This window comes from Lissotriton vulgaris, chromosome 3_2 (genome assembly GCF_964263255.1).
Source record: "Lissotriton vulgaris chromosome 3_2, aLisVul1.2, whole genome shotgun sequence".
Taxonomy (NCBI): domain Eukaryota; kingdom Metazoa; phylum Chordata; class Amphibia; order Caudata; family Salamandridae; genus Lissotriton; species Lissotriton vulgaris.
Window position 1 is genome coordinate 2,157,451 of NC_141690.1, and position 13,819 is coordinate 2,171,269.

The following is a 13,819-nucleotide window of genomic DNA, read 5'->3' on the forward strand; positions in this document are numbered from 1 at the left end:
GTTGTATGAAAAGGCAAATGCCATGATGATTCAGCCACTTCCAAAGCTGCAAAGTTTCCTGGCACAGGACTCATTCCCCTACTCCGGCATGTTTGCTGCAGTACCACATGACAGTACTGTTGTCTGTTGAAACCTGCACCCGTTCCCACTTGAACCTGTAATTCCAACAAGTTGAGGTGGAAACCGGCTTCTGCTGGAGGCAGAGTTTCTGATCTTCACCACTCCCAGATCACCTCCTCAAACCAGCAGAGATGCATCTGTCACAACCATTAGTTCTCGGTGCAGTAGAGAGAGGGGTCTGCCACCTGTCCAATTGACGGTGTAGCAGCCACCACTACAGATCTTTTTAAATCTCCTTTAACCCCTGGATGTAATCTGAAAGGTTTCCTTGGTTCTGAGCCCAGGGAGACATCAGATTCCACTGCAAAGCCTGCATGTGCCACGTGGCATGGTCCTCAAGCAGGATTCAAGAGTCAAGTCTGAGCTTCTATCACTGAGACACGGGCCAAAGACTGAAGCATGAGGATCATAGTCCAAATGCTCTGGACTCTCTAAGGCTGAGGAAAGGCTCTGTAAAGAGCCATGTACAAAAAAGTTAAACGAAAATTTGCCTCTGTAATGTAGTAAAGTGTGACTTCGGCATGTTATTGGAAAGGACCAATAGGTTGGTCATCATCCTCTGGTGGTTTATGACTGTTTGAGATGAGGCCCCCTTCAGCAGCAAGCCATCAAAGTACATGAACACTGGAATTTCCAACCTCCACAGATGGGCAGCGACCACCACCATGACTTTCACGAACACCTGAGGTACACTGGTAAGGGCGATTGGAAGCACCAAGAACTAAAAGTGCTTGTGGCCTACATGAAGCATCAGTTAGCGTCTGTGGGACTAGATGACTAGATGATGGGAATGTGGGAGTAGGAGTCCTGCAGGCCCAACGCCAACATCCACAGCTGTCCACAGAGAGAGAACTTGGGCAAGCGTGAGCATACTGAACTTGTCCTTCCAAAGGAAAAAGTACAGAGGGCGAGGGTTGAAGGTAGGATGGAGGTATCTAAAAAGTGACAGGAATAGCAACCAGTTCTAATTGCTGACGCTGGCACCCTCATTATGGTCCCTTGGTCAAGAGAACTTGAACTTCTCCTTGGAGTATGAACATGTGGTCCTCTGGGAGGCATTGAGGTAAAGAAGGCATGTTGTGGTAATGGACAGAAAGAGGTGGGAATAACCGTTCTGGACAATTTGGAGAACCCACTGGTCTGATGTGATATTCTTCCACTTGGGGAGGTAAAAGATGATACAACTCATACTGGGCAATCATACGCAGCCAAGGAAAAATTAAAGTAGTTTTTGTGGTGGCCGTAAAGGAAGAGGCAGCGAATAGGGTAGCTTGTAGTCCCTGGATGCCTAGATGATGAAGGCCGGTTCCCCGTCCTCTGCCTGGAAATCATTAGAAGACTTGTTGCTTTAAGGTGCGCTGCAGCAGATGTTGGAAATACCCTTGTGAGAAGCTGGCTTGGTATATGGTGTACACTTGTGTAAGTAGGCTCCCTGCACCAATCCAGACAACCATTATGGTAATTTTAGTGGTCTTAGAAAACCTTAGAAAGAGTAGTAGGTGCGGAGAGCAGCCTTCCTGCTTAGTCCAGAAGGAGTGTAAAGCAACTTGTTTTAGCAAAACATTATCTTATTGATATAGATTAAGTGAAACAAATCACAAAGTGTATTCATAAAAATATGTATTTATTATATAACACTCCCTAACACATACAGGTTTCTCCAAGCCGGAGATAAGCACAATGCACACAATACTTTTCAATAGGAACAGGCAGGTAGCATATAATAGACAGTGGTCACCAGGGGAAACCAAATCATATCCTAAAATAGTGGAATGCAAACCACGACTCAAGACTATTCCCAGAAGATGTAGAAAGGTACGGGACCCAAGGAACCATCCAAAGTAAGTAACAAGGAGCCCTATGGAGGCATTGAGCAGAGTGGGAACACGACAGCGAGATCAATGCAAGTCAATAGGTAAGTTGCGGTTGCAATTTCAAAGAAGAAGAACCCTTCCCAGTGGACCCTGAAAAACTCAGTGGAAGGCAGAAGGTTGGAGGACCACCCCACCCAGGGATACCTGCCCCAGGGGAGCCAGGTGCATAGGTGTGAAGTGGCGTTGGAAACTGCTGTCGAACCCAGTGGAGGACTTCAGGAAGATGCCACTGCTGGAGAAGGAGAAAGTGTTGAGTGGAACCCAAAGGTGGATTCAAGTCGAGAAGTACCTGAAAGGAGAGGGGAGAGAGTCTATGCCATTTGGAAGTGACCAAGCGGCACAGAAGACAAATGTCCACCAATGCGAGGTGTTGCAGGAGAGTTGACGGTGACCATGGAGCTGCAGCTGTGAGGACCAGGTGACGCTGTGGAAGATCAGGAGCTGTTCACGAGCTGTCCCATGTGGGATGTCGAGAGTTGAGGGGTCAGTTTCCGTCGGGAGCACCAACTAGCCTTGGTAACAGCAAACAACGGGGAAAGTGAAGAAGGGTCAGTGTCGGGACCAGCAAGGTCCAGGTGACTCACCACAAGTAGGGGAGTCAAGGCAGGTCCCGAGCAATCAGAGGATCCCAAAGAATACAAAGATGACCCTCAAGTAGACCCACAGGTGACGCCAGAACCCAAGAGATTTCTGCTAAATGTTTGGGTACTGAATGACCTTACCCATCCAGCACAGGACTGGGCTACATTGGGGATAATGGTTGCAAAGCGTAACATAGAACAAAAAAGGGGCTCGGAAGAGTCGCCAACACTTACCGCATGGTGCAAAGACATGGACACGGCAATGGTAGCCGAGAAAGCAGTGTTCGTCAATCGAGGATGTCCTCAAAAGTGGAGTAGAGTTTGGGGGGCCTGGAATAAATTCAGGGGATACATCTATGAACCACCCAGGGTACAGTGGTGGAGAAGTGTGGCTCAGGGGTTAGAGGCGGCAGACCCGGAAGCTGAGATCGGCCCTGGACCAGGGTTTAATTCCCCGCCTCGGCGGGTCTTGGGCTAAAATTCCACAGACTCGATAATTCTCGCTCCGGTGCCTTCTCGAATCACGGGTTCACACTGTGCGACTCTGGGCAATAGCTTGCTTAATCTCCACAACGGCCCCTCGTGGTGGGATGCCTGGCTTTCACCTTGTGGATACCCTGCCGGGGTTATCTCACAGGGGAATACCAGGACGGGTTCCCTAAGCAAGCGCCGGGAAACCCACTGTGGGTAGCTGTGCGCTATATAAGCTCAAATACATTTACATTTACAGGCAGACAAGGTCTCTGATGGGGAAAATGGGGGGGGAAATACGAGACTAACATGTGGAATGCTATCAATTACTGTAGTGTGCATGAAACCAATAACCAGAATGTTACACTAATGTGAGAAGCCGGAATGCCTTGATTATAATAAAAAGAGTTAAAAAAAAAAAAGAAGACCCACAGGCAGGGGGCACTGTAGTTGCGAGAGGACCTTGAGCAGTTCACCAGAGATGCAAGCACATGATGCAAGAGATGCAGTGAGGATGAAGATCTTGGTCACTGTAGATGCTTGAGATGGGAGCTACGTGGAGCCCGAAGAGCTTGGGGGAAGGAAGTCAACAAGCCTTTGCACTGTAAGTCGAAACAGTGCACAGGGGTTGGATTCCTGCGGCTCCGACAAGGGATACTGGCCTCAAACTTGGTGAGAGGACAGATCAGACCTTGAGGGATGTGAAGAACCACAACATGTGTTGCAGAGCATTTCGGAGTCCATAGGAGCTCAGTATAAGCAGACCGATCACCTTTGTTGTGGTGCCTGCGGATGCAGGGAAGTGACGCCTTCACTTCAAGTGACATTCCTTTAGGTGTCTTGGATGCTCACCGGCTTGGAAGGTTCCTGTAAGGTGCACAGTCACAGATGTTGCAGCAGACGAGGAGGGTGAGGAGATCAGGGGCAGCAGGAGTCTTCCTGGTTTCAGCCTTGATGCCCAGAGTGAAGTCCAGAGTGCATAGACAGTTAAAGAAGTGGCGTCTGAAATTAATCTTGTCCCAGGACGAATCTAGGGAGTCCGTGGGCGCTCAGGATCAGCAGACCAGTCAGCTTAGTTGCGGTGCCTGAAGATGCAGGAAAGTGACTCCTTCATTTCAAGGGAGATTCCTTCAGGTATCTTGGATGCCCACAGACCTTGGAAGGTTCCTGTATGGTGCACAGTCACGGACGCTGCAGCAGAAGAGCAGGGTGAGGGGATCAGGAGCAACAGGAATCTTACAGGTTGCTGCTCTGATACCCAGAGCAAAGTCCAACATGCCCTGACGGTTGAAGAAGAACTGGAGTCTGAAATGAATCTTGCCCCATGACGAATCTAGGGACCCACCCACAGGTAAGCCCTTAAATACCCTAAGGAAAGGAATAGCACGATTCAGGGGTCCCTCCCAAAGAAGGGTCTGGACAAGGGGGAGGAAACTCTCCTGTCCTTTGTCCAGTTTCGCTCCAGAGCTGGAGTAATGGCTCCCTGAAATGATTTGAACTGGACTATGCATGGAGGGCACCAAGTGTGCCCTGCACGCAGACTATGTGGTGCTGGCAAGTGCTTCCACCCTGTCCCAATACACTAAATCCTGTCTGGGAGGTAGTCACACCTCCCTCTGACAGGATACCTATGTTTTCGCCTTCTCCTGCCCGAGTTTGGCTGAGCAAGAGCCCTGGCTATAAGTCCGGGTCTGGAAGGATGGTACTAGGAGCACCGCGAGCTTCCCAAAGGAGCTTAACGGTGCATGGAATCATACCTCTCACACCAGGTATGATTCCAACACGTTTGATACCAAACATGATAGGATTAGTTAAAGCCAGTTTCGAGTTGATCACAGCGTGCCCCTTGATAGGTCATATGGCTGTCTCACTTACAACCCAGGAGATTGGACTCCGAAGGTCGTAGGTGTGTCCAGCTCATGCAGGGGCACACTCACAATCAGAACCAAGCATCCTTACTTCAGGATTGAAAGGCCTGCTCTAGGGGTGACATATAGGTTTTAAGTGCAGTGACCTTAGATATAGGTAAACTTTTCTTAAGGGGCGCTAGCACCAGCTTTTACAGGCTGCAATGGCAGGCCTGTAGTTACCAATTGAGTGCTCTCCCATGGACGGCATAATACATGCTTCAGTCCATGGGAGACTACTGGTGTACCTATGCCCTGGGTACCTTAGTACCATATATTAGGGACTGATTGGTGTACACCAGTGTCCAATCTGGGATGTACCTAAGTACTTACCAAACCAATTTAGGAGAGAAAGAATAGAGACTATGTTCCTGGATAGCAGGATCCCAGTTAAACTAGTCAGAAGCAGCATTACATCAGCAAAAAGTTGACGTAACCATAAAAGCAGACCCTACGTTACTACAACCCTTCTGAAGGCATACAAGGGACTCAAATGCTAGGGAAACTGTAGTGTTGGTGGTGCCAATGCAAGGGAAGGTGTTCTCACAATGCATTCTTTAAAGTGCTCCAAGGCTGAGTCCACCTTGTTTCCAAAGAAACATGTGCCATTGAATTGTATGCACATAAGAGGCCTGTTGGATGTCGATCGACCAAATGGTTGAGCAAATCCAAGCGTGGTGCTGAAGTACCATGCATGTCCTGACTGCCTTACCCAAACAGTCAGTGATATCCATACCCGAGCAAATGGAATATTTCGATGTGTCCGGGCTATCTGGGATAAGGTATTGAAAATTGGGTTGGATGTCATCTGAGACAACCGGCAACATGTCTGCCACCATGTCCCATAACTCATGTGAGTATCTCCACAGGAGGCATCTGGTGTTCACTCACCTGAGAGCAAGGCTGGTTGAGGAGACCATCCTTTTAGCAAATGCCTCCATGTGTATCGACTCGTTCTTGGTCAGAAACGCATTTAGGTTATGTCGACTTTTGTAGGCCTTCACCGCTAGGCTCTCCAGCGTAGGGTACTGAAGGAAGAAGGGAGGCGCCACCAGATAAGGCTGTGCCACCTTGCAATCTGCCTGTTGACCAGGGGGCAAGATGCTGGCTTTGCCCAGGTTCCCAGCTCGGTGTCTGTTAGCACCTCATTGAATGGTAGGAGGGGCTCTTGAGATGTCTGTCCAGAATGAAGGACTTTCGCGAGCACATTAGATTTGACTTCAGTAGTAGTTAATGGCAGTTCCACGACCTCTTCTGCTCTCCTTATAACTGGAAAAAAGAGGCAAATGTCTCAGTAGCTGTTGCCGAGGTAAGTGAATTTAAGCCAATATTAGGGGATTTGTCCAGTCCACTGTTGCTCTGAAGGTGCAAAATTAGATTTTCTAGATTTGACTTCCACTGTTGTTGTCTTTGAGGTCATCATATTGGGGTGGTAATGTCTTGGTATTAGAGTGGGAATGTTGTTGCAACCTTGGCAGGGGGTGCTTCAATAACTTTATGAGTAAGAAAGGACTATTGGCTCCCCGTCTTTGGTGGCTGAAATGCCAGCGTTGACACTCAGGATTGTGGTATCAACTCTGTCCCAAAGTGGGGGCTGACCATGAGGTGGTCAAGTGGCATGTCCGGTGTCAGGAAAGAATCTGCTGGCAGTAAACCAACTGGACGCCACCTCAAATCCTTAGGGTCCAAAGGCTCTCCAGAGGGATCTGGTCGAGTACTTAATATCCTGTCCATGGCCTCCTTGAATTTGTGGAACTGTTGTGGTGTTGCCAATGGGCCAGGGAAGTCAGGTGCATCGGGACAAGGGTCTGAGTTGATTCCAAGAGCAGCGACCAGGTTCATGGCCTGAAGGTACCCAGGTATTTGCACTACATCTGACAGTGGGAAAGACTGGATGAAGGGTAGCCGTGCTTCGACTTCTTGAGTTTTTAAAAACTTTTTGGACTTACCAGATGAGCTAGACTTTGAGGATGAGTAAGAGGAGAGGACGTCCTCACCCTCCATTTAGACCTTGATGGCCCTTCCTCATCTTCTGATGGTGCTCTGCGACAAAGAGTTTTGCTCCGCTGTTCTGTATGTCCTTCTGGTTCATCTTTGGGCACATGTCTCATGACTTCAAATCATGTTTGGAACCCAGACATCAAAGATAGAACGGATGTTTGTGGCAGTCCTTGCAGGCTTGAAAGGTGTAATTTTCAGAGGAGATAGGTCCCTTGCACACTGGAAAAAAAGTGTTTTGAGTCTATCAGGCTTGATGGAATTCAAGGGATGGAAACAAAAGGAGCTGACTTCTATGCATGGAGGTGGTGGCTATGTAGTGGCTCCAACATTATTTCCACGATGGTGCGGCCGCAACACTGTGTCACACGACATCACCTACCAATGTGCGCTGGAATTGCTAAGAAAATTCTTCAGCTCTAGTCTGGCACTTGGTGGTAGTCACAAGGTGAGAAATCTGTTGTTAGAAGTATCCATTAGTAAGACGCAATTGAAAGTGGTAATGTAGTTCACAGATGAAACAATCAATGGAGAGCCTGCTGGATGAAACAATCTTCATGATCCGAGTGGTAACGAGGGTATGGCAAAATATAAAGGTGATCTCTTGCTACTACGTTTTTGTGAAGTCCAATTAATACTCCAGCCCCTTTAAGGGGCAGCAGAAACTGCAGGTAGAATTATTGGGATAAGATAATTCCTTGACGTGTATTGCCTCTTACTTTTAGGAGAGACAGGTGAATGTCTTGACCTCAGTGCCAGTTTTAGTACAAGGAGGAGACCAAAACAGAAGAGGCAGCAAGACACCTGTAAAGGATCTAGTGAATATGGAGACTGATCTGATGATGGATAAAGTCTCTGCCTTTTCTTGGGCATATATCCCAGATAATGCCTCAACATAAAAAACTTAAACATAGATGCATACAACACCAAATAGTGTCCTGGCGCCTAATGGTCTGACATCAAGAGGTGGGAAAACATGAAGTGTGGGTTTGATGTAGGCTAGGAATGCTTTGAAAGTCAAAGACATACCTGGCGCTGAACAGTCATGTGTTTCAATGTCTTTGAGATGCTTTCCTGTATGACAAGCAAATCAGCACCTTCCTCTTAGTCTACATCAAATCCTTCAACAGTGAGCATGAATGCTCCTATTTAGGTCGAGCACAACCAACGTGAATGCGCTGTCTGCAAGACCTGCTGTAATCAATAATGCAACTCTATTCCCGCCTGCTACTTACAATTGGTTCAACTCCTGAGTCGCTTTTCTTTGCTGCCTTCGAAGGCATTCACGCAGCGGATACCTTACTTTCGTTAAAGGCTGAACAGCACAGATAAAGCGCAGTTTCTTTACACTTAAATTCTTTATCTGTGGTTTGGAGAACTCTTTTTTTAATCAATGTTTTACGGCCGTTGCTGCTTTTATTTTTTGCATCCTCCTTCCGCTTTAAGTTATTTTCTTTTTTGTCATCCTTATTCTGCTTCACGTTATGAACTCTCCCCCACACCCTCCAAGCAATAAGCAACATTTACAAAGCGTGTGTAACGGAAATGTTCATTCATATTTTTTTTTAATTAAAAAACGATTAAACGCCACCTCCTCAACCCCCTCCTACAAAATTGCTTGACAGCCTCCACCACCCCTCCCAAGCTCTCTGTGTCGAGCTGATCTTTGGAGCTCGGTGGACGTGCAACTGTCAGAAGGCAGACCAGGAGGCTGACTTCCCACTAATAGTTTGGCAAAATACATTACTCCAAACCCACTCATGCTGAGTTATGGTGGTGTTAAAAGGTGTGTCAGTGTGTCTGTTGTTTTCGTTCTTTGATTTGAAATTGGCACTGTTGCCTAGATCGCGCCCACCAGTTCATATTTCCGGCAACAGAGCTACATCAGAGCCGCCAGTTACAGCAGCCGCACCCTTACTCCTGGGAGTCGCAACCCCATTTTGACAAGAACATACAGCTCTTTGAGACCAATGGCAACAAGCCCTAGCGCATAAATAACAAGAGGGGCATAAGTTAGCAAACACAACAGGCCCTGTTTGTAGCTGTGTTTCAGTATTTTACAAAGATAAGTACAACATTGCTTTGTTTTAAGAGTTTTAAATGTAAATGTTGGCTGTTTGCCATGTGGTTTCTTTTTCTTCTTTTTAATGATCTGTGGTGTGCAAAAATAACCATTATATTTCTCAAAAGTCATAGATGTGAGAAAATATGTTTTGTTTTCAACAGACATTTTAAGAAGACTGGTACATTGTGATCAATGAAGTTGTTCACCAGCAATATGCGCACTGAGTTGGCATACACCAGCGTGAAGCCTGCAGAGTAGTCTTTGTTCCTGATGTCAGTTTCCATTCTAGATTTCATTTCCAACATGGCCGCACATATAAACTTGTCAATCAATTTTCCCAATACAAGATGGATCCTGTTGACACATTTAATTATGCAGTGGTGTACTAACTCAACATGGATGTGTGCATCTATTTTAGACTATGGAAATCTCGGTAGACTATAGAAATCTTAATATGTCAAATATTGCAAGGCTGCTTGTGTCTTCAATGCAGAGCACGGCCCTGTTTTTTTGCTTGCCCCGTAGTTTTGCTGTTTCTAATTGGCAGGGGCTGTCTGGTGAGCAATGCTTATATAACATCAAGCACTGAGTTACTTATCAAAAAGGAAGTGTGTGTGCCTCTCTGTAAATCACATGATGTTTCTAATATTGTTTTTTTTAAGTGTTTTCCTGCGTGGTATTGTTGCCCTATTCCCTTCCCTACTCTATGTTGCTCCCTCCGTCCCCAATCCGCTCCCTCCCCCTACACAACACAAAGCGCGTTGAGGCTGCTAGTTCTAATTTTTTACATATCATTCTCAGATAGGTACATTTAAAAAATAAAATACATAATTTCAAAATGTGTGTGCATGTGTAATTATTCGGATGCCTCTAAAATGAGGTTGCTTGGTGGACGAGTTACACTTAAAAAGAAATATTAATAGAAAAATGCTGCACATTGTCGGCAACTGACACTGTGCAACATTGGCAACAAATAATTGGTAAGTTCAAAAGGTCAGTAATGTTTGTTCCAGTGTGATTAATGTACTACATTCCAGAGTTTTAACTTGCAATGCTATAGGTCTTGCATTTGCGAGAATTTGAGCTACTGGCATAGTAAATAACAATGCATTTTATTTATGTGTTTTGAAAACCTGCAAGGGGTGTTTAAACAAGCGCTTTGTACTTATAGTCCTAACTTACAAGAAGCATGGCAGGCAGTACAAGAGGTCTGGTACTGCCACCCTTGCTTATCGTAAGCAACGACAATAAGTACAAAGTGCGTGTTTATGCACCGGCTGCAGGTTTTCAAAACAAATAAGTGCACAATGCAAGTTCTATTGCATTGCAAATGCTAATTTGACATTCTCTTCATCAGATCTCCTTGTACTGGATCCATAGGGAGGAAAGACACAGTCACATTGGGTGCTGGATCTTTCCTGTTGGCTTGGTCATTCCCCTTTGCGTCCATTCTTCTGAGGCCTTCAAGCTTCTCTCACAGCCTGATATTTTAATGTTGAGAGTCTTTTTTTTAGAAGATTTGCACTCTTTGACAGAGAAAAAAGGGGAAATGACTAGAAAATTTCAGTCACTGGGAATAATCATTTCGAAGAAGATAATAGCTATAAGCTGGCAAAGTGTGAGGCTGCCATAAATAGATAGATAAGGAAATACTCATGAAGCGGACACAGTGGCACAGAAAACTAGCATACTTCATGACACAGGCCGAGCTGGCTATGCTACTCAATGACCCTCCGGATGGTAGACCTTTATGAGTCTCTGTGAATCAGTCTGGGATGACTCAGGAATAGCAAAAGGGGTGGACTTAGATGAGATGGGATTTGTGGGGTTTGAGCTGTGGTGAGTTGTTCTAATTAATGGGAGTATAGTGAGGGCAGCATGATTTGTTTGATATAAAGAAATTGTTTAAATCACAACAGCACTTCCCATTGATTGACTGCTAAAGACATATTTAACATGTTGATAGGATGGAATACAGCAGTGACATAATGGGGGCAAGGGTGTGTCGGATGGATGGGTACAGTGTGCTTTATTCCGTATTTGTTGGTGGTTATCTTTGATTTGTTATGTAAAGACAGAGTTGCTGTTACCATGTCCAATGGGTTAGATTTAATTGAACTAACCTGGATATATGTTATGGCATACATAATCTGAAAAGACTAAATACTTTTTTTTTTAAGTGCTCTGCAAGTCCAACCAAAGGGGATGATGGATGGAGTGTTGAACCTTGCAAGCACTCACCACCAGTCAACTGATCTGGGTTTAATCCATCATCATTCCTTAGCTCACTCTGCCACCCCAGTTCAGACACAGCTACATGCAAATCAGTCTGACCCTGTGCCTCATGGGAACAGTCCAGCCCAAACTCCTTGTGTTTGCTTTGTTCGTCCTGCAAGTCCACCCATCGCTTGTCAATGCTAAACTTTACAGTTTTTTATCAGTATGCCAACTACCCATGAACATCTTATTAAAACAACGATCATCAAGTGTATGTAGTGATAACAGCCTATGAATTGACATTCATTGGCTAGGAAATGTGCTTTATTAAGGAGCAACAGATCGTTTTCAGCATCAAGACCAATTGCATGAGAATTCTTGTTCTGACTTTATCACTGATGTCTTTAAAGTTCCAAGTCATATGTTTTTTAGGGTACACCCTCAATAAGCGCAAACCACCTGGTTTAGTATGACCATATTAAGGCATATACCATCAAGGGTAACCCCCATAACAATTGCATGCTTTCGTAAACAGCTAAAGGAAAATACTAAGTGTTAACTTCTCGGAGTAACTGACTTATGGGAACTATAGCAGAAATGAATATGCCATCTGGACTAAATTTCACATGTTCCCACCTGAACCTGCTTAATACAACAACACATAATTTCTGATATTCTGGACACATACAGTCAATAAATTATAAATACATTTGAAAATATTGATTTTTCAACATAAGTGTAAATAAAATCAACACTTTTTTTAGATTACCTGATTTTTGCAGTGTTAACCCAGGCATACAAGGGTATAGTGAAGGCTCTCCGTTCTTGACTGCGCACAGTTTCAGGTAGAATGTAGTCAATCGTAAGAGCATCATATTTGATTCGACATCTTGCAAGTGCAGCTGCCAATTTTGTTTTATAGCTATGAATATAAAGATGGTTTTCGGGTCATTAAAAGTCCTTGCATTATAAATTAAGGAATGCCTCTATGTGTTTGATCAGCACTGCAAAAGAAATGTGTTTTGTAACAAAGCTTATTAATTTGTATTCTTTTTTTTAATGATAACACATAGCAACTTTTAAACCTCCCTTACTGTCTACTTTTTATTTCCCCCTCATGCCCTTCACTATTAATAGCCAAAGGCATGATTCACAAATCCTAATGGTTTAAAATAGGAATTTTGGCCTTCCAGGCTTGCTTATACATTTGGAGGAAAAATCCGACTTTTTAAGGATTCACATTGGATTGGTATGCAGCCTAAACAGTGCAAAAGCCTCCTTACCAGACATCAAGTGGCCTCAAAACCTCACATCCATCTTGTATTTTAAAAAGCATAATGTGCGAGACAGAGGATACGGGACAAACCTTTCCCACTCCGTTTTAGACATGCAAAAAACTGTGAATCAGACGAGGACATGTATGGTACCTACTGCAACATAAATAAATAAATAAATAATGAAATGGGTCATAACATTAAGGCAAGCCATAGTAGCCAAACACAGCCTCTTTTCCAGGACGCATCCAATTCATGAGTTCCCTGCTGGGAATATTCCTAGAACCTTAATGATTCCAGGAGTACTCCAGAAAATCTATAACTAGAATATTTCAGTGTGTAATATTCGTTCGTGTGAAATCCCCAGCAGGTGGATACTTCTGCATGTGTAAATGTGAAGCATATGTAAGTATGCAAATGTTTTCTTCTGTGAAGAACAATTATTCCCTAGGGAGAAACTCCCCTCAGGTTTCATGTTAGATAAGAGGGTTTAACATTCAAATTCCCGTTTTGGAAACAACATGTGTATTTCCATTCAATTCTTTATACAGTTCACAACTTCACGATGTCTTTCAATAAAATATTAAAGCACATATTCACTTACTAGATCATATATAACACTATTTATTTTCCTAATTCATCTATTTTTCTCCATATCATACTATATTAACAGATCTCGCCCAAGACCGGTTCCAATCCACACATTTCTGGACCATTACTACATTGGGATCCCAGCACTGGTTTTATTAGGTTTACACAGTTGAGAGTAGGTTATATATATGATGCCTACAATAAGACAGGTGGATTTTGAGGGACGATGCCGAAGGGAAATTAAATGAATAATTAATTTTCCCACCGCTGTTACCTGCACGGACCGTGGCTCAATAATACTAAATTGAATGTAAAGAGGGACCTGTATTTCACCTAGGTGGATGAAAAAATAGTAAGAAACACTTCACAGATGCAATCAAAGGGTGACGTCCAAAATATTTTACGAATGTCCTCCCCCCAGTCTTCTAATCATTGATGTAGCAGTAGGAGCTTCTATGAAGTGGAAAATGCTTAACTATTTGTTTTGTTAGTATGTTATGTTATGTTAGTAACAATTTCTTAAGCGCACGTACACCCTTGGGTTTCTTGGCGCTGTCGGTTCATGACACTAGACACAGATCTTAAGCATAGGCCTGTTGGAAGAGCCACGTTTTTAAAGACTTTCGAAATGTCAAAAGATCATTGCTCTGTCTGATACAAAGTGGAAGAGCATTCCAGAAAGAAGCAGCCAGGTGGTGAAAGCAGCTGCCACCCTGGCGCT

At 44.4% G+C, this 13,819-nt stretch overlaps 1 protein-coding gene across 2 annotated transcripts in view; it reads right to left on the reverse strand.

Annotated features, from left to right (window-relative positions):
• NSUN7 (NOP2/Sun RNA methyltransferase family member 7) overlaps positions 1 to 13,819 on the reverse strand; it is a 1,179,115-nt gene that overhangs the window by 614,270 nt on the left and 551,026 nt on the right. For both annotated transcript variants that reach the window (XM_086963929.1, XM_086963930.1), the window contains one exon: positions 12,003 to 12,155. In XM_086963929.1, the coding sequence (XP_086820055.1) occupies positions 12,003 to 12,155 (153 nt within the window). The remainder of the gene's footprint in view (positions 1 to 12,002; positions 12,156 to 13,819) is intronic.